Source organism: Apostichopus japonicus, chromosome 10 (assembly GCF_037975245.1).
Source record: "Apostichopus japonicus isolate 1M-3 chromosome 10, ASM3797524v1, whole genome shotgun sequence".
NCBI classification, from domain to species: Eukaryota; Metazoa; Echinodermata; class Holothuroidea; order Aspidochirotida; family Stichopodidae; genus Apostichopus; species Apostichopus japonicus.
The window spans coordinates 471,195-492,464 of NC_092570.1; the positions used below are offsets into that span (position 1 = coordinate 471,195).

The 21,270-nt window shown below is 37.8% G+C and overlaps 2 protein-coding genes across 3 annotated transcripts in view; one reads left to right on the forward strand and one right to left on the reverse strand.

Moving 5' to 3' along the window:
- LOC139975334 (lysosome-associated membrane glycoprotein 1-like) overlaps nucleotides 1-8,431 on the reverse strand; it is a 33,378-nt gene extending 24,947 nt beyond the window's left edge. The window contains exon 1 of the mRNA XM_071983196.1: nucleotides 8,184-8,431. Coding sequence (XP_071839297.1) covers nucleotides 8,184-8,226 — 43 coding nt within the window. The 5' untranslated portion in view covers nucleotides 8,227-8,431. The remainder of the gene's footprint in view (nucleotides 1-8,183) is intronic.
- A 2,917-nt stretch (nucleotides 8,432-11,348) lies between these two features.
- LOC139975014 (E3 SUMO-protein ligase RanBP2-like) overlaps nucleotides 11,349-21,270 on the forward strand; it is a 32,814-nt gene continuing 22,892 nt past the window's right edge. For both annotated transcript variants that reach the window (XR_011795627.1, XM_071982607.1), the window contains exons 1-9: nucleotides 11,349-11,465; nucleotides 12,779-12,998; nucleotides 14,042-14,148; nucleotides 14,898-14,960; nucleotides 15,360-15,515; nucleotides 15,962-16,110; nucleotides 17,260-17,407; nucleotides 20,256-20,418; nucleotides 20,906-20,985. Coding sequence is in view for 1 of the 2 variants with exons in the window: in XM_071982607.1 (XP_071838708.1) it covers nucleotides 11,445-11,465; nucleotides 12,779-12,998; nucleotides 14,042-14,148; nucleotides 14,898-14,960; nucleotides 15,360-15,515; nucleotides 15,962-16,110; nucleotides 17,260-17,407; nucleotides 20,256-20,418; nucleotides 20,906-20,985 (1,107 nt within the window). In the remaining variant the exon portion in view is untranslated. The remainder of the gene's footprint in view (nucleotides 11,466-12,778; nucleotides 12,999-14,041; nucleotides 14,149-14,897; nucleotides 14,961-15,359; nucleotides 15,516-15,961; nucleotides 16,111-17,259; nucleotides 17,408-20,255; nucleotides 20,419-20,905; nucleotides 20,986-21,270) is intronic.

The window sequence follows — 21,270 nt, forward strand, 5'->3', positions numbered from 1 at the left end:
GATGTGGTATCTGGATGAGGAATTCATTGTGACTGTAGGAAGGGAGAGTCAAGGGAAACTAATGATGACCAGCCTGAAGGCTCAGTGAGAATGAGCAGCAGGTTCTCCTGAACTGCATGCAAGGGATGAGCATCTTAAAGTTGGTTGAAGACAACTTGAATAGAGCTGTGTTAACCATGCAACGTGGGAGGAATGTACAAATACTCCTCCGTTCCCAGCTGATTGGGTGAAGTCCTGACACAGGTTACCTTGCACTTGTTACCTATTGCTCAAGTAAGGTGACCTGCATCATGTTGGGAACAAACATGACACCTCAATGACACGAGATACCCACGTTTTTGGGTCCAATCTCCCTCTTGACATGGTGTCTGCCACCACAATCTCTTATGTGAGAGTGGTTCTAATCAGCCCTAGTCAGAATTTAAAAAAAAATTAAGGGGGGCTATGTGTGAAGAACAAATTAACAATTAACAAGCATAATTGAAACAAAAAATATATAAAATAAAAAAATCTAGTTAACCCAAGCGTGTAAAACCTAATCCAAGTGCTGTAATACAGCTGTACTGTACTGTTCTGTACAGTACTGTAAATCACTCCTTTACAGGTACAAGTAAAAGCTACAGTATCTAGACACAGTGATCACAGAACTAGTACCAACATACAAGGCTAAATAAAACTTACAAGGAAGATTTTAACAAGGAAGTAAGCTTATAAATGTAGCATAGACCTTCCCCCAAACTCTAATGTTAAATGTATTATATCTGGATGCTCAGTGAAACTATCAGAATGCCTGCACAAACTGTACACTAACAGCAACACAGTTTGAAGAGTTTGACAGGAACTTACACTGTTGCTTTTCAAAATGAAACAGCAACCTGAGATAAACCATGACCATACATTGGTTTATTTTATCAGGATAATTTAAAATGCGCCTTCCCTTGTCCTCAAAGCGAAACTAGTACAATTACATTAACTATATTTTATCAGTTACAACAGTGTACAACACTTTGCACTACAACTGTCCACAGTGTTCACACAGAAGGAAGAATGGGTCACAAGTTGCTCTAACCGAACATTAAGGAACTAAGGCATGAAATAACTAACAAAAAGAGACTATTCAAAGTACCCCCACAATGGACTGCGGGAATTGTTTTCAAGGTCACCTACTGTACATGTAGAGACAATAACTATTTTCAGTCACATCGACCCTACCTTTTTCAACTCATGACAAAGCAGGAATGAGGTAACAAATAACAATCGCACAATGATTTTAACAAAAGATTATAATGCAGACCTATACTGGTATTGTCCACTTTTTACAATTCCACGGAGGAAACGTCTGCAAACGCCTGTTTATTCATTGCAATGGAAGAGAATGACAGAATTTTGCAAGCTACTGTACATCGGTAAGACCAAGAGAAAGATACTATTCAAGAGAAGGGACCTAAAACAGGCTAGCCACGAAAGTGAAAGTAGTCCTAGGCCTAACGGTCATGAACAAAACAGAGAGATTTGATTGGCCCATGATGTGTTGGGCGGGGCTTGCAGATTTTGATTGAAGTTTGTAGAATCTACGTTCTCTTTAAAGAATCTAGCAAATTTTCTTCAGCTCAGAATTTTTAACGACATATAACACAATAAAAATAATGAATACTGATATGAAAATTGCATAGAACAGTGTCCCTTTCACTGAGCTTTTAGTGCAGTGAGCTAAAAAGGTCAAAGTTTAAATTTGGCAAAGAAGTACTGAGACTTTAAGCAAATAGTTTTTATGAGATAACTTTAATTATTGTAGTCTATATCTTCCTAATTAGAAAGAAAATCCAGTACAAAAATTGTCTGTGAAAGTATGAAACTAACACTTGGCGTTTCATTTATAACTTATTCAACTTCAAAGGTCATCAGTACTGGATGCAAGTTTTAACATGCTAAACAATTGCTCAAAGTTTTGAATAGTACTATACTAATGTTCTTTTGGGTTCTCTGAACTATTGCCAAACATCTATTTAATTAAGAGTGTCAAGTCAGATAATTAAAGTCTTAATGATGAAAACAAAAGAGTGTCAAGTCAGATAACTAAAGTCTTAATGATGAAAACAAAAGAGTGTCAAGTCAGATAACTAAAGTCTTAATGATGAAAACAAAAGGGTTCCAGCATGAGTGACCATTGTATTGGACTTTCTAACAAATTTGTTACAATGATAACCTTTAATTCTTCCTGGATTGGCGATGACACAAACTAGAGATGTGACATATTTGGTGAACCATGGATGCAATCAAAAACATTTTTGGATAGCCCTGGCAGCAATCTATGAAAGCATTTGATGATGTTAAATCCACATTAATGATCCTAATTCAGTCATCTAAATGTAGGGATTAATTGTTCAATATCAGTAATGTTATTAGTGAAAAAAAGAAAAGACGCAAGCCCCCGAAAAAGTTTGCGTCCCGTAAAAAAGCTTGCGTCCCGGTCGAATACCAATTACGTTTATCGTATGACCTACTGTTACTATTACTAGTGTAGTATCACAGCCTATACTTAGTGAATGTACTTCTACACAATACATAGGGCAGAAATGCTCAGTGCCTTAGCTTCGCTGTCTTTCGACCACCCTGCCGTTTTAACCCATTTTTACCCCCATTCCCCCTCCTTCATCCACCCTTCTACTGTACTTCCCTACTTGCCAACTCCATAGTAGCTCTGTGCTTTGACCTTGAAGCGATTCCCACAACCAACCCTTCAAAAACCCAGTACCGTACCTACAGTGTGCATATCTCTCGCTAAATCCCAGTTCACTGTACTACAGTACTGCATGTACATGCCTGTTCGAGCTTCATTTTCAACTACACATGCGCAAATCCTTAAAGTCTGATCCAACATTTATCCTGGGCTCTTTGAAAGCAATCATCTATACGAAAATTACAGTAGGTCTATGTGAATAACTTTTTTTCGCAGTGTACAGTAGATTGAAAGAAAAATCAGTTCAATGTTCGAAAGTACAGTAGTTTACACACGAATCTTGCACCAAAATAACATTTACTGAAGCATGTGGTTAATTGGACCACAAAAAATATTTGCAACAGAAACTAGTACTGATGGTAAGAATGCACATTTAACATTAGCAACTCTTTATGCAGAGAGAAGAAACATACTGTGAGGTGAAATGTCCTGTTCAGGATCAGAGATGTTAGCTTCCCACAAAATTCATAGATTGTCTCCACTCATTAACATTTGCTTATCAAAACAATGGTTCAAATATTACGTGATAGTCTCAGAAACAATGCAAGTGAATCTTCGTTGTCAAAAGGTATAGTACTGTATGTGACAGGGCCTAACGTTATGATATTGGAGTGCACACACTGATAGCATATAAGGCAAACTTCACTCTACACAGGAGAAAGTAACTTGCAACAGGGAGTTGTTATGGAACATAACAACTCCCTGCTTGCAAGTTATTGTTGTTAAACAACATACTCCGTGTTCATTGAGCACTACAGGTGCAACAATATTCAGACAATGGATGGGGACTTATAACCAATCAGATCACAGGAATTTTGGAAAAGCATCATTGTCTATTTTTAGCATGAAAATCTCTGTAATGGGGTGTTGTTAACCCTGTACCTTGTGGTTGATTGTTATGATATATCTATTTTCAAACAAATTCAATGATCTGTAGGAGTAAAACTTGTGGTTATTGTAAGAAGTTGTGGTTTTTGAAAAGAAATAATGAAAGATGTTCATTCAAAAATGTGTTTTGTTATGTTTTCCGTTGACCTAGTTGTGAGTGGATACTTGGGGTTTGTTTCTCAAATAAAAAAGTTTGCGTCCGCCCGGACGCAAGCAATTTCAAGATTTTGCGTCCCTGGCCAAAACATTGCGACCCGGACGCACAATCCTGTGTTCGTAACAATGCTGAATATCTTCAATTATTTTGTCAGATACACATGGGGAAACTCTAAGAAGAGCTAGCAGTTGATTCCCTGCAATAATCCATTCCTAGTCTCAACTATTTCAAAATGAAACAAGAAACTGAATGGAAACGGGCTCTTTCAGGTGTCGGTAATGCTGAGCGCTAACATATATACATATAAATACAACTGCGAAAGTTGGCAACTTGCTTGCGTACACTTTACTTTGCAGGACCAGCTGTGGCACCTGGAAGGGTAGGAAGGGGGGAGAGGGAGAGGGAATGGAGGGGGAATTCACCAATCATGATTCTCCGAGCTCCAAATGGTTCCAATAAGACAGACGGAAACCCCTATGTCCTCCAAGTTTGCCTTTTATGTACACTTTTTACAAGTGCATTTTCACACTTGCAAATTGTTGCCACTTGTCAGTGCTCATATAACGCCTATCTGGCCAGACAATTTCCCACCATGCGGCACCCACATAAGCATGGTACTGGCCAAGTTGGTTAGGTTTCAATGTGCCAGACACTAACAGTGGTAGGATATTAGGTTCGTTAAACGAAAACGTGAAGAAAAAACGTTTTGTGTCAGAATGCCAATACACTTAAGGTGACCAAACACCTCCCCAATTATTTCTTGAGGCATTGTCTACATGCCATCGGTCATAATTAGCAAAATACACTAAATTTAAGGTGGTAAAGCACTTTTTGTATGGCGGGAAGAGCAACTTATTGTGGGTACATTGTATGCACTGTATATTGCTTCACTTTACTCTGGTTCAATTATTCTCCACATACGGTACTTTCAGCTGATTACTTTCAGCTAAAAAAATGTGTGGAAAACAACTTTTTTGTCCACTTACATGTACATTATATATTTTTATTCAATTTTAGGATACCAAATTCAGGATGATGAAAAAAACATGAGAAAGTATCAAAGAAAGCCGGTAAGGATGGTTAGACTAGAGTTCATGTCAGGTAAGTTAAGCTGTTCATAATTTACTGGAGGGATGGGTGTTTGTAATTAGGGATTATATAACAAAGGACAAGGCGATTGCAGTCGGTGTAAAATAAAGGATACAGCAGGTTAATGAGAAAATATCACAAAAGATGTATACTGCCTAAAGGATGAAACTTTCAAACGATGAACTTTCAAACGATTAAACGTAAATTGTTACCACAGCTCACCATTTTCACCACACCATACGGAAAACTACACCCAAATAAGGTGGCGCTGTTTTACTAAAATTAAATATCACCGCCACTTGTACTAAATCATGATACCTCTTCAGAACCTAAGCTATCCTAATAATAATCTAGTCTCAGAGCTAAATTCCATCCTGCTACAGTCAAATTCTCTCTTCTCCATCCCAGTGTGTAAATTTAGCGGTCGTCCGGTCGTCCGAGACGACCAAATTACCTGCCGGACAACCAAAACTTGTCAAATAGTGAAGTACTGGTTGCCCGGCGGACAACCAAAAACTTTCAAAAAGGCTGGTTAATGTTCCGTGAAACAAACGGAAAAAGACACGGAAACAAGCGTGAAACCAAAAACTTAAAAGGACATTTCAAATAGGAAGAAACTCATTCCAAACTCTGCCTTCATCTAATAAATAATATACGTAGGAAGGCCAAGCCCTCACATTGACATGGACCACTCAAACCAAGCTTTATCATTTATGGTATTTTCTGTTCCGTCCGCTTATCAACAAAGGCCAATCAGAGTTCAGGTTTACCCCCACGGACAAAGACCCCGCCCATCCACCATTTTTTTGTTTTTTTTTTTTGAGAAACGAACACCAAGTACACACTCACAACAAGGTCAACGGAAAACATAACAAAACACATTTTTGAACGAACATCTTTCATTATTTCTTTTCAAAAAACCACAACTTCTTCTGACAAGAACCAAAAGTTCTCCTACTCCTACAGATCATTAAATTTGTTTGAAAATAAATATATCATAACAATCAACTGCAAGGTACAGGGTTACCAAAACTTCATTACAGATATTTTCATGCTAAAAATAGACAATGACGCTTTACCAAGATTCCCGTGATTGATTGGCTAATAGTCCCTACCGATTGTTTGCAAACATTCTTGCATTTTCAGTGCTCAATGAACAAGAAGTAAGTTGTTTAACAACAATTACTTGCAACGTTAACTTTCCCTTGTGTAGAGATAACAAAGTTTGTAGTAAAGGCTATAATATATGTGCACTCAAATATCATAACGTTAGGCCTTGTCTCATATTTGTAACGTACATTTTGACAACAATCACTGCTGGTACGAAGATGCACTTGAATTGTTTCTGAGACTATCACTAATATTTTAATCATTGTTTTGATCAGAAAATGTTATGACTTTTGTGGGAAGCTTACATATCTGATCCGGAAAGGATATTTTATCTCACAGAATGTCTTTTCTCTGCAATAAGAGTTGCTAATGTGAAATGTGCATTTATACCACAGTAGTATCTGTTGCAAACTTTTTCGCGGCTCAATTGACCACGTGCTTCAGTAAAAGTTTATTTTGGAGCAACGTTCGTGTGTAAACTTACTTCTGTATTTTAGAACATTGAAGTTTGATGTTTTTATCGACATTGCGTAAAAATCTATTCACATAGGCCTACTGTAATTTTCGCACAGATGATTGTTTGCAAAGAACCCAGGATAAATGTTGGATCAGATTTTAAAGATTTGCGCAACTGTAGTTGAAAATGAAGTTCGAACAGGCCTATGTAAATGCAGTAGTATAGTGTGGAATTTAGCGAGAGATATGCACACTGTAGGTACAGTGATTTTGAAGAGTTGGTTGTTGGAAGCGCTGCAAGGTCAAAGCATGGAGCTACTACAGAGTTGGCGAGTAGGGAAGTACAAGGGCGGATGAAGGAAGGTGCTGGGGGTATTTTTTTTTAAACGGCAGGGTGGGCGGAAGGAGTCGGCCGGGCCGCCCTTGTCAAACACCGAAGCTAAGACACTGAACCATCTGCCCTATAATATTGTGTATAATTCACAAAGTATAGGCAGTGATACTACACTAGTATTAGTACAGTAGGTCATACAATAAACCTAATTGGTGCTCGATCGGGACACAAGCTTTCTTTTACAGGACGCAAACTTTTTCGAGGGCTTGCGTCCCTGGGACGCAAATTTTTTTTTCGCTAATAACATTACTGAAACTGAAACACTAGACCAGTACTATGACGCACCTACAGCTTACCACGTGGTTATTGTATCGTTACGCCCTGCAGCAAAACATCATGTACCTAACTAATGTTCACAATCTTTGCTACATTCAGCATTATTAGAAAATATACACAGAATTTGATCTAGAATCCATGAAATTGCTCAACATTCATGGTTTCTTCGGAGTCCCAAACAAGTTTTTTTTTCTGAAGATAAATTACTATAGCTTTACAGGACGACCAAAATTTCAGCAGGACAACCAAAAATTGGTGAGCTGGTTGTCCTGGGGACAACCACTTCAAATTTCTTAAATTTACACACTGCATCCTCCTAAATCATTTCAATGTTCCTACAGGTTATCAGTTCAGTTAGCCTTTCTGCTCCCTCACAAAAAAGCAGTATTTGCCACTGACAAAAACGCTGATATATTTGTTGTGCAGCAAGCACCGTTTTGTGTCGGCGGAAAGTATCATGTGCGTAGAATAACGGTACCTGCTTCACCCGACTTAGGCCCGCAAAATCAGTCATTTAAATCAACAATCAGGATCAGACTTTTTATTAAACGATCAGTCTAATTTAATTTGATTTATTCAACCAACTATAACATATTTGAAGATCGTGTGTTGAAGATCAGTGTATCGACTCTTACAAACTTACAATTTAAACTCTGCAACCAACCTGTACATGTATATAAATGATTTAAAAACTGTGTATCAATTCCCCAATCCTTGTCTTAAGTACCATTCAGTCTATGCAGCGAACTGTTACTAAGTAGTGGTACATTTGATTTTGAAGACAGTGTACCTATCCTTCCACGCGGTTCATAGAAACTTTCACCGATATATATTCCTGTACACCACTGTAAAATCCATTCCTAGAATGTACCTTTCCGCCATAGGTTTCGAAACCTAGGGCGAAAAGGTATGGCGGTAAGCACTAGGTCCATCTAGGATAGGCCTTGGCTATGTAACTTCATACTTGTTACTGTTAGGCTTCATACTTGTTAGGCTTCTCAGCATTCACAGCAGCCTTGCTATATCTTACGAACAAAATTCTCTCTAAAGTGCTACTAGCCTACGTAACTTACCGCAAAGAAGGGTAAAAAATAGACAAGCTAGAACAGACTTCATTATGGATTCTTCGTCTTCTTCAGGAAAATGGAAGCACGTTAGAATTTAAAGATTTGTGAAACCGCGGAAGTTCTTCTCTGTACGTTCGAACGTATAAATGTATTCACATTGAATTGAAGGTATCTGCTGTATGACGAAATTTGTGAGGTAATCCGTATAGCCTACACAAATTGAGCACGTTAGGTTTGCATAGGGAAGTGCTATCAGTATCAGATGATGAACACGGGATACTGGGGAAAACGCAACTAAAATACGTAATAAGCATGTGACATGCAGCTTGCAATATCTTGTGCAATACGGTAGAGCAGCAACAGACAAACCCTAATACTAAATAGATTATGGAACGCCGATAGGTGTAACTATTCATTTGCAACTATTCTTTTGTTGTTTTCACATTCTTTTCGAGCAACGCGCCGTTCAAATTCAGACGTTTGATGAAATTCAGTCATTCGGCTAAATTCAAGCTGTTCGATTTCATTGGTCGTTTAACATTCATGCCATGTCATTTGTTTCTTCCTTGTTGAAACAAAATTTAATCTTCAGTTTAAATTGGCACAAATATTACTTCTTGTAAAAAAAAATAATATAGTTATTGGTGTCGATCGTTGTGCCATTGCATCTTCTGTTGTTGTGCTGAGAAGTTCGTGTGGAGTTATTTCGTTTAGGCGTATATAAATGGTCTCTAGTATCCACCAACATAGGACGTTTCTTCTGAAGTACTAAACACATTTACAGATATAGGCTGATACCATAAATGATATTTATTTTACATTATCATCTGACGAGGATCTTTTTTTTCTCTTGCAGTTTCATAGTAACAGAGTAAGAGAGTTCACCTTGTAAATTCATTTGGATGAAGAAGAGTGGAAGGTAACTTTTCTATTATGGAGTGTACGTAAGGCTTTACCACAACGAGAGCGTCAATGTACAATACACAGTTGACCATTGTCTTTTTTCCATATATGGATGTACAAACAAAACATTTACACCGTCTGATCATAAAACGTCGATTTCTGGGCAGTGGCGTAATCAGTGCGGGGGGGGGGGGGGGTATGGGCCCTCTCAGTTTTTTCCACACTACTACGATGGGGGAAATATGGCACATCATTGCCAACCATGCATGCCAAACAACCTTATCAACTTAATCGTCAACTTAGTCGACACGTGTAATGTGGCAAATTTATAAGGCACCACTCACCCCTATACCTGGTATATCCTACGACCTACTAGTGAGCATAGCTTCGATGCAGTTCCCGGAGCCTCATTCATCCGGCTGATCTACTATTTTTACCACATGATAAAGTAAGGGAAAATATCAGTATGCACTGCGCTAGTACTGTTGTCGTACAAAACGGAGATGCAGTTGGTAATTACAGAGCACATTATATATTGTTGAAAGGTTCAACATGACATAGGCAGAATATTTGTATTCACATCAATTATTATGCTTGAAATACGCAAAGATAGTAACCGATACACAACCGTGGTCTTCTTTGGTTGCAGAATTAAACAGTGAAGAAATCAGATTAATATGAAATATAAATGGTGTCATTCTAAGAAAACTGTGATGTCCGGGCACGGAGCTGGAAAGCCGACTAAATTTGACGAAGACGTACAATACGAAAGTCCGTAATGACTCACACTGACAAAAGTCCGTAGTAAAGTAACAATACAACTTGTATTGCAAAGAGATATTTACACCGTCCGTTCGTCACAAAAAAAACACGAAAAACAAGGAAACAAAACAAATGTTAGTATGATTGATTCTTAAAGATATCGACACACACGAAAATACTCAAAATCTATCAGCGTAGGTCGTAAATGGTAGACTTTACGAACTCGTAAATACCATGTTGGCCTGTAGGTCTTCAGCACCCGACAACACAAAATAACCTCTTTTTTTATGGAAGGCCAAATAAGCAGCTCTGCCACTACAAAAACTGTTGAACTAATTCCATTTAATTCCACTGCAACATAGTGGAATAAAGACGAGAGTTTACCCAGTAGTCCAGTTGTAAGATATTTTTATGATTCTCGACAGGCTCCAAAAAAAAAAGAGAGGAAATATCCCTTTTATGTCGAGGTACAGTCTGACACGCGCAAATCTAAGAGAAATTAACCAATCTGATAAGTTATGTTAAAACTAAACGAATTTACCACCACAACAAGTGTACGTAACAGGAGCTTCAAGTAATTGTTCCTAATGATACAGAATTACCATCAGAAAAACATAAACATTGAGCAGTATATATGCAATGAAGTTTCTTTTTTTATCTCATCTACCACAATTGTTACTGTTACACAATTGGTTTCTAGCTGAATCTTCTGAAGCTGTTCCAACACCATATTTTCTGGTAACTACAATTCGCATTTAGCCTATTTTTACTATTGGGAGGTTACTATACACCTGGCAAACCCACCCTGCCGGGATATATAAGAAAAAAATGCGCACTGCCCATCTCCAGAGCCGTATATACGGCTCTGCATGGTCAGAGTGAAAGACTTGTTCGAGCCGTAAAGACACGGCTCCTGCAAGTAAATTCAAACTCTTTTTTTGGGGTGGGGAGGGGGTGAGGGATGATGAAAAAAAGACACTAGAGCAATTTAAACTTACAAATGATATTCAAGACAAGCAGTACAAAAAATTGGAAGCTTTGAGAGAAAAAGGAGCTCCTTGGGAAAAATAATGGGAGGTTTCCCCAAACCTGGCAAACCCAGCCTGCCGGGTTGTACCCTTATGCTAATAAAAAAAAGTAAACATAAAAAATAGTTCCCGGTGACTGGACTGTTCCCCAGAGGAGGACAATTTCAATCGGGTTTAATCATAAGTCCTCTAGCTACTGGTTATACCTTAGTAAGCCCCCTCCCTCTGCCAGGGCTGAAGCCTCCTCCCAATCTAAAGTATCTAGGGAACTTTTAAAAATATTATTAGCGTATATTTTCTGGACTAAGTATTTAATAAAGAGGTTGTGGCTTAGGGATCAAGAAGAGGTTTTTTTAAGGATTTTTTATTTGAAATAATTAGCTGTTCAAAAAGTATACGGCTCTGACCATCTCTAGAGTTCCTTCCTAGTTCTCTATAATAAAGTAACTCTTCCCATCCCAACTATATGCTGCCCCCAATTTGAAAATAGATTATTACCGGTGCCGGTGAAGTACAGTATTTTTGAAATTGATTGCGAAGTGCGACTAATCGGAAAGCGATCGACTATACAAAAATGTCTGCCCAAAAGAATGAGGTAAGAAGTAAGATGCTATAGAAAAGTCAACGTTAACCCTGTATATAAATTCAGTTCTTGATACACATTCCACATGTCCTATTGCGCAGTATTTGTATGCAACGGAAATTAATATGCATGACTGACAAGTGCCACAGTTTTACAGCCTAACATTATCTTTACCGCTTTAATTTGCTTAGGCCTAGTACTACCACTCAGTAGTACTGTAGTTGGCCAGGGTTCGCGTTGGCCAGTGATGTTCAAATCAGTAACGTAGCCTAGTCCTAACTTAAGCCTTTAAGGAGTAATGTGGCCCTCAACCCGGCTGGGAGTATGTATCATTTATGAATGATCCTCTTGATTAACAGATAGGCTAGGAAATTCAAGCAAGGCTACAGTGTGTGGATAGATTTCGTGAAGTTAAAGTAGGCTAGCCTATGCCTAAACTAAAATAAATTGTCCAAAATTAACGTAGGCTAGCCTAGGCCTAACAAGTACTGTAGCAACTAACTGTTACTGTTACTTGCTAGGCCTAGGTTTAAGATTTGCATCCACCACCCGCATGCTCCAAATACTCCTGCCTCCAATTTTCATTATTTACAACACCGAAAAAAAGGCACTGCATCACAGACCTAGGCTAGTATCTACTTGCACTGTTGCAGAGGCAAGTCTCCAGAACAGATTTACTTCAGCTTAATGCTTCACCCAACAGCAATTCCAATTCTTCCACATCTTCATCAGTCGGCTAGCAGTAATTACCAAGGGCTATAGACTCACAGTTGACAATGATGTGCAATGTTAAAAAAAAATGTAAATTTTCTTGTATCCTTTCAATAAATACTTAGGAAATGTGTTTCTAAGAAACCTTAAACTCTACCGCAGTACATCATCAGCAGTCATTGTTGTAATTAACTGCCAAGCCAGCTTTCACTAATCATCCAAATAAAGTGACATATTGATGTGATGCAGATGTAAAGACAGGTTAATAAAATTTCTAAATGTTATTAATTAGCATTTATCTTGACCCAAAACATTCACTTGCATTTTTGAGGGAGGGGGGGGGGTAAGGATAAAGAATGAAGTTATTCTCTTGGCAAGCAGATAAAAATGAGGGCAGTTAAAATTATTGCTTATTCATCGAGCTGCCAAAAGAATAACATCATACATTAAGTTGTTTGCCTAGTGGCAGCCTTCTTCATAATAACCCTTGCTAATCCTTAAATTATTTAATTCATTTAAAAAAAAACAGAGATTATTTGGAAGAAATGGGAATTCAGTAAAGAGGTGTAAAGAAATCACATGGATGTTTATCCCTCACTGATTTTTCTCCTCAGGCCCAAGGATATTCTCTGGCATTGTCGTGCCTGAATCGAAGAGATTATTCCAAAGGCATTCAGTATGCCCTACAACATTCAAGCATCAGACCTAGGGATGTAAGAGTTCATGAGCTGCTTGCCCAACTATATGAAGGCAAGAAAGATTGGAAGAAAGCGATTGAAAGTTACAAGATGGCGATACAAATGGATCCACAGAAGTCCAAATTAGGATTGAAAGGTATTAAACATCATGTAGCAAGCAAAAAAAAAAACTCACAGATACTGCTGCATGTAGATACTAGTGTATGACCGAAAATCGCTTAAATAATCGGCTGTTCGGATTCAAGACAAAAATATCCATCAAGGTTGGGCTGCAGACAAATTGTAGTAACACCAAATTCAGATTGCATTGTATAACTAAATATCCCTAAGAGGCAAATTGATCAGTTTTGGTATCACCCTCCTTGGAGTCACTGAATTACAACAAAAACAGTGGTAGGCCTGTGATTCTTCCCAATGGGATATTAGCTTGTCTAAAGGTGAAGTTCTATTCACCAAACCTACACATTTTTCCTACAATGTACAACATACAGTATTGATCATTTTTACAGTATTGGTCAATTTACTGTTTGGAAAACCAAAAAGTAAGACTGGGATGTCCGAGGGACAACCAGAACAAAATCTTTAACAATTTGCTCTGATAGGCAGTAAGATGTCATCAAGGCACATTCCATTGTGTACAATATAAAGAGAATTTGTTTAGAGAAAGAGACATTTGCATCTCCATTAGCATGATAAAGTCACTGGCTCTGCTATTGCCAAGTAACAGATAAATTCATGAAATGTCCATAAAATGCTCAACTTGACCAAGCTCTGCAATAACAATGCTCTCTGGATGTGTGGTTATTGCCTGATAGTGCAGACAATTGAAAGTAAAGTTTGAAAGCAAGCATCATTGAGGACAGGGTCATCTCTTTCATAACTATTCTTTGCATTTACTTCTCTACCAGTCACAAGCCGTAATAACTTAATGTATAATTGGCAGTGATGAAGGATCACGCCCAGTCTTTCTTAAACTGTCAACTGGTATCTGCTGTTCTGTGGGATGACAGAGATCATACCTAACAGTAGGCATTTGACATTACATATAGTTACTGTAATGTAATAATAGTCAATGGAATGAAACCAATTGCTTTTATACACTATGTGCATTATAAGTGGCTAAAAGGATTGGCTTCAGCATACTTTATCACTATTTCATATATTTGTTCCTTCCTTAAGTGGTGGCCCTCTACTGTCAATTACCAGATGAAATTGAGAGGCTGAGACACTGGACCAGTCAGGTGTCAAAGAAATACAAAGATGACCCCATCATTCATCGAGCATGGGTAAAACCTATTTCATTTTCCAATCGTACTGAACAGATAGATGTATTATCAGAAGGAATGCTGTAAATTTTATGCAATTACTGTAGGTGAACCAATCGTTCCTTACAGCAGGGAAATTTAGGGCAAATGAACACAAAATGTCCTTTCTCTATAAACAGCCATAGCTAGAGTTGTCAAAGTGGGTTTTTAAGTAAACATGTGGAATATGGTCTTCTTTTTTACAATGTCATGTGACTCTCATTCATTAGCAACAATTATGATAGGAATGGTTGCTAGCAGAGCTGACTTGCTAACTCAAACTTGGTAAAAGAAAATGTCCTCTATTTATACATCTCTGAGTTTATGTTCCACACAGGAAGATTTGATTCTGGATATTGAAAATGTTTGTGATAAACATTCTAGACTTTAAATTCCTTACCAGTGAATGAAATGGTTGATTCTCACATGGGAAGACTACAAATTAGAGCTGGAAACCTTTTGGTTCTCACATAATTCTTGGGCAAGTTAAACTGAATTTTGACCAAAATTGTATGGCAAGGAATCAAAAGCCAACTTGCTTTCTGTATTTTTTTCCATTTATGTATTTATATGAAGCAAATAGAGTACTTTAGTAAATATCATGAATATGAGATCCTTACAAGTCTTTGCAGGTGATAAACTTAGCCAATATTAACATATTTTGTCATTGATTACATAGGTTGCCACAGTCCTATCATCTGTTTTTCTATTTATTTGTTTGACCTTCACAGGAAAGCATATACAAAGGCAGTAAACAGTTTGACCAGTATGCAGCCTACATAAGGAAACAGTTGGTGAGTTCAGGCATAGATTTTCACAATTTTGAACCACTTTCTATAAAATGCAAGAACCTAGAAACTCTACAGAATAAAATTATAAATAATATTGTAAAATCTTGACATAATGTAGAGCAACAAAAATACAATAACAGTGACTTGAAGCTTTCAAAAGTGATATGAAAGATACTGTACACTTGATGAGGCATAGTACACTTGAAAATCATAATGTAGGCTTGGAAGCTGTATTTAGACTCAAAGACACTTACTGTACTTGTACCTTGCCCTGTACTTGAATTAATTTTTACCGCTCAAATTAGTGCCTTTGCTGAAATAGTTTTGTAACATTGCACTGGTCTACGCAACTTATGACTTACTTATGACATGACATTGTTTTGTTTTGTCTTTCATTTGTAGCAAACTGATCCAAACAACTCCCTCTTCCACATAAAACTACTGGAATGCCACAGTTTACAGAGGAATTGGCCACAAGCTGTTGAGCAAGTTGACTGCATGTTGGATCTGCTACATAGCAATGAAGAGGCCTTGCAACAGATTATCAACACATGTGAGGTAAAGTACAAAACTCCCTTAAGATGAGATAAAGACTTCACAGATACTACATTTAAGAGACAATTATTTACAGAACCATCAACTATTGAAAGCTGATTATTCACTTTCAATTTGAGCCAATATAGAAAAAAGGATATAAACAAAATATAGAGGTTGTTATTTTTGTGTTGTTTGTGTGTGATTGTAATCTATTGATTTGGTCATCCTAGTAAACAAATGTATGGTATATCCTTAGTTATCATAGGTGTAAAAACAACTGTGTAAAACATGGCATGCAGTCTGGTATGTCCACAAAGATTTCACCTATGTAATGGGTAATTTGCATATAAAATACTGGGCTGAATGTTGATTATTATCATCATATATAACTCTGCCATGCTTGTTTTAGGCGTTTCCCTTCTGTACTTCCATTTTTGACCTTTGGTCTATTCCTCGCCTCCATACAGACTCATCTGAAACTTTCATTGTCTGGGAATGATCCTGTCCATCATGTCAGGGCTTCAGTCAACCTCCTTGCCAGTTTGTGTTACATTACTCAGGTTGTGTTAGCCAGTAACAATAAAACATCATCACAGTGTATGGATATTCTAAGCAGGTAAGAGCATACTTTACACACAAGAACCCTGTCCCCTCTATACCTCCTCCCTGTCCTGTCTATGTCTTCCTGATATCATTCACGGTATTGTTTTGGATGTGTTGTGTATTGGAATGTATTGATAAAGTTTAAGGATACAGGGATGTAAGTCTTCCGTATTTTTACGGAAATCCGTTTTTTTTTTTTTAATTCCAATAAAGTTCCGTACGAATATCAAAGACCCAACGCGGCAAAATGCCTGGCCCGTTGCAGCAAGCTAACTTCAAATTTTCACTCATCAATCAACCAAAGTACAATTCACACGTCGCATTGCACTGTACAACATTGTGCCATGTGAACATCGTTGCGTACGTACGAACTTCAACTAGCCATAGCTCATTTCTGTCGTTGAAAAACCTTTCCTCATTCACGTTGATTGAACTGCTAGTTAATATCTTCGTAACTGCTGGTGCTGGATATAAGTTTCGGAATTAACGCTTGTGATATTTGTGAGCGGCGGAAATCTAAGGGATACGCATATGAAAGTCGATATTTGTGATCGCATTCGAATGTGAGACTGTTTTCTTATTCCGGAGTTCGCTGCGACGTATTCGTAACTTTGAGCTAGCCTAACATAACGATAGTGTGTAAGTAGTAAGAACTGGTTGTAGGATGTGTTAGCGCTAATACTTCTGAGCTAGCCTAACATAACGATAGTGTGTAAGTAGTCAGAGCAGTAGGAGTAGGATGTGTTAGGACGGCATTCACCCGGGGTCTCCGAATAGTTTTCCGGTTTTTTTTTTTGGCTGCACTTACATCCCTGAGGATACTGTCACTGAGTAGGTAATGTCACTGACCAGACAAATATCCATCTGATCTGACCATGAATTGACCAGACAAATATCCATCTGATCTGACCATGAATGAACATCTGTGCAAGGCAAAGATTATAAACTCTTTCATTTCAGCACAATTCATAGGATGCATCAATAATGGAAATCAATGGCCATGTTTTTGCTTTGGTATATTATTTTGCAAGGTCCTTGTAAAGCTAATAGCTAATACTAACACCCCCACCCTCCCTTCTCTCCTTCTGACTCTCCCTTCCCAACTTCTAGTTGCAATTTAGATATTATATGAAACCAAATTCTGTTTTCATTTTCTTGTAAGGTTGGGACAAAGGTGTACAGAACTGGAACCATATCTGAACAAGCTAGATGGAGTTTTGAACTTGCCATGCCAGAACCTGTACATGTCCGAGTTCAGAGGACAATTCTACTACCTTGTGGGGACATACCTGCTGCAGCTAGGATTAGCAGTAAGTAACCCATGTTAGGTTACAATTACTTGATGTTGATGCTCCACTCTCAGGATTATAGTTAGGCTGTAAAACAGAAAGGTTTAAAGTTTAATGCCTATACAGGAGAAAATATGGAAAAGTTAGCATTAATTAAATTTTGTCCCTTCTGTTACTGTTACTTGTCATTTAGCCTTTGAAGAAGATCCTGCTAGGATCGAAATGTCAGGCCAACTTACTTTTACACATTCTCTTACACAGGCTCTCTAGTGGATAAGCCGTTTGCTAACAGTTTTATTTTATTTTGATTAATTAAATCTGTATAATAATATGGCACATATTTCTATTCAATCTGTGGATGACATCACTCAAATTAAACATCATTGGTTTATTGTCTATGATGTTTATATGTATTTGTGGAACAACAGTGTAATGCATCTCTGTGAAAAAACCATTGTGCATTGCCTGAGTGATTGATGGATCATTATGGAGGAAAAAATGAGAAGGCTGTTGTTATGACAACAACAATGCCAAAAGTGACAAAAGAATGTATTTCTTAGGAGAAAAGGCAGAAGAGGTCAATCGAGAGCTGGTCTAGGCCTTCTTTTTAAAATTATATGAAATATGACAGATGTATTTTAACATGGAATGCATTTGATCAAATTAAAAACTGTCTTCTTGGATGGTATCTCTTAGTTGGAGGCCAATTCTGAGACCATTTGATCTAACCTGTTGACCCCTTGAAGCTCAGAGGGTGAAGACTGATAACAGCCATTATTAACAACAGGATAAAAGTTTAGTATTCTTTATATCAGCAACTGGAGAGGCTAATATGACAAGAAATGAACCAACGAACTGTATCTGTCACAATAAATGCAGGGACTAATGTATGTAATCAACGAACTGTATCTGTCACAATAAATGCAGGGACTAATGTATGTAATCACATCTGCAAGTATCATTTTGAAGTAATAAAATACACTATGAGATGCAAAATCATTATAATAGTTTTCAGGCCTAGAATTTCCCAATTGTAAGCCATTTGTTACAACATACACATGCTTAAAAAAATCTGCTAGCTAAAATCAAGTTTTCACTGGCATATATCCTGAATAACAGTATACAGGTTAGTTCCGATACTGAGCAGCCTATTATCTAGGTGATAGGCAGAAGGTTTACCTGGCTAATGTCAAGTACAGAAAGCCTGCTGATTATTAGACTGACGATTTTAACCAACTTACCATAATTTTATGGTTTTAATGTCAATGCCAGTGCCTTTGCATTTCTACTAGCAAATGGCAAATCTACTGGCATTTAACCAGAAAATAGTCCTCATTTTGAGACCTCTTTTTAGCTCATACCAGCATGCTGGTGTGAGCTATTGTTACAGTGCGGCGTCTATCACTCTATCATTCTATCACTCTATCCGTCAACAATTGGTAAAACCGCTCCCACTCGCACAATGTTTGATGGAATTTTATGAAACTTGGACACAAGGACCATTGGGTATAGGGCCATCAGAGATGGTCCGAAATATGGGGTCAAAGGTCACCTGTGGGCCGTAATGGGCCATTTTGTGGAAATACGCAAAATGCTTCTTCTCCTACAGATTCCATGGTACAATGTTGAGGGTTTGTCACGATAGTACTATGGAAGTTTTACCTTCAGGGTGTTCATGAATTTCAGATCAAAGATCAACTAGGGGTCTTTTGTGGCCCGGGCCGCGGCCCAATATTTTCAAATTGCTCCTGTTCGTACAGTGTATGGCCAGTGATAATGAAACTTGGTCACAACGTTCCTTGGGATAAGAGTTACGAGGGGTGTTCGGAAAATTGAGGTCAAATGTCATTTAGGGGGTCATTGGGGGTCATTCTTTGTAATATTTTCAAATATCTCAATCTCCTCAAGATTTTGATGGATCACATTCAAAGTTGAACTGATGATTGTTGGATTGTGTATGAATAAGGTGATGCCTAATAATTTTTGGTCAAAAGTTAATTAATTACAATTAATCCCCATTGTTTAAAAAAAATCTGAGCCTTCACCTTTTGCCAAAGCTCCTTTAATTTGTCTCCCAATCTCTGCAGTGTTTGTTTACATTTGTGGTTAAGCTCTGCAGAGGCTGTTAGTGGAATTAAAGCAGGACTGGGAGTTGTTATTAACTATTGATCTGTAAGTGTGAGAGCCCTACAGCCAATCAGCACTTGCCGATTCTTAGAAGTCTTTGAGCCTGAGGTATGTAGGCAGCCAGCCAAAATTTTGGCAAGGAGTGCTTCAGGTCTGCTCAGGTAGAGGGGAGGGAGAAAGTTTAATAGGGTAGGTCAGTGGTATTGTTTGAGAGAGTGGGTAAAATAGGATTTAAAGGGGGAAAATAGGAATTATAGCCAGTGGTGTGGCCAGGATTCTGCTAACGGAGGGAGGGGGGGGGGGTTATCCCTCATGGGCCCAAAATTGGTGGAATATGAAAAATGGCCTGAAATTTGGTGGGCCATAAGTTTTGTGGGCCCTACATTTTTAAGCTCGAAAAGGTATGAGCTTCTGCACCATTAGTGCTCTAGTTTGTATAAATTTGTGTAGCAATGTTTCCTCATTTGCTTGACATTTGTCTATGCTTGACCAGACAACCTTAATGTACTGAATGTACTGAAATAATGTACTGAATGTACTGAAATAATGTACTGAAATTTTGCCTGAGTGTGTCAATGTAAATGATTGCTTAATTGCTTGATATTGTTCCCAAATATCTATAGGATATCTCACTCAAAGCTGGCAAATTAGATTTTTGTTTCTTCTGTTAGTTTTTGTCAGAGAGATATTTAATCCAATGGTTGAATCTAAATAATAGCCAATTTTTATATTGTCTTTTCAGGGTTCCCTTCCTGTGAATGATGTCTTGAGCATGACAACCGCCCTCTATGCACTGAGCCTGAACGAAGAGGCCAAACGTCGCAACAATCTCATCAACACGGGTTGGGTGCCTGTGCATGCAAGAATAATCTCCACACTTAGCTGTAATAGAGTTGGACAGATTTGTAAGTATACCGTGAATTTGCACACTGTTGACAGCAACCTTTCAGGATTGTGCTTTCAAAGGTATTAATAGGTAGCATGTTTGACTGATGTATTTCTGAGATGAACATGTTTGCCACACTCTTAAACAAGTTCTTTGTAGGTAAAGAAACATGATCTTGCTACATCCTGGTTTAGTAAACATAGCAATGGCCACACTAGTCTTACTACAGAAGTAAGCAAGAATTTGCAGTCTGCAACCATTTTGCAACTTTAACAGTGGATGACATATGTATAAACAGGTTAGCTGATAAGGTTTACATGAAGCCAGCGATTTGTGATTGTTTGACTTTAAGGCATAAAGTTTTTCTTTAATGTACTGAAATTTAGTTGACTGCAAGATCAAATAAGACGCCAACATATTTGTGATCAATGTTTTAATACAAAAGACAATACAAATAGCACAAAAGTATTTAAAATGGTATTATATTGCATCCGTTTCTCTCCCAGGGCACTTTCTGCGGAACATAGTGGAAAGCTATGGCGAAGACTTCCTCGAAGATTGTCAGAAGAAATGGAGCAGTGAAGAGGTAAGATATGGTTGGCATTTGAACCAGAAAGAATGATCAAGCTTGTGAAATTTATATCATTTTACTTGTGTTCAATAATATTCAGTTACAAGTGTGTAATTTTTTGGGGGGGGGGCAGTTTGAAATTTTAGTGAGGGTTACGTCAACATTCAAGTACTTCAGGGAAACAAAATGCAAAGAGGACTGTTGGTGTAACTTAAACAGAAAAGGGATGGTGTATTCAATCCATTAAAAAGACCAAGAAATCAGTGATTAACTATCAATATGAATTGTCCTCTGGACATC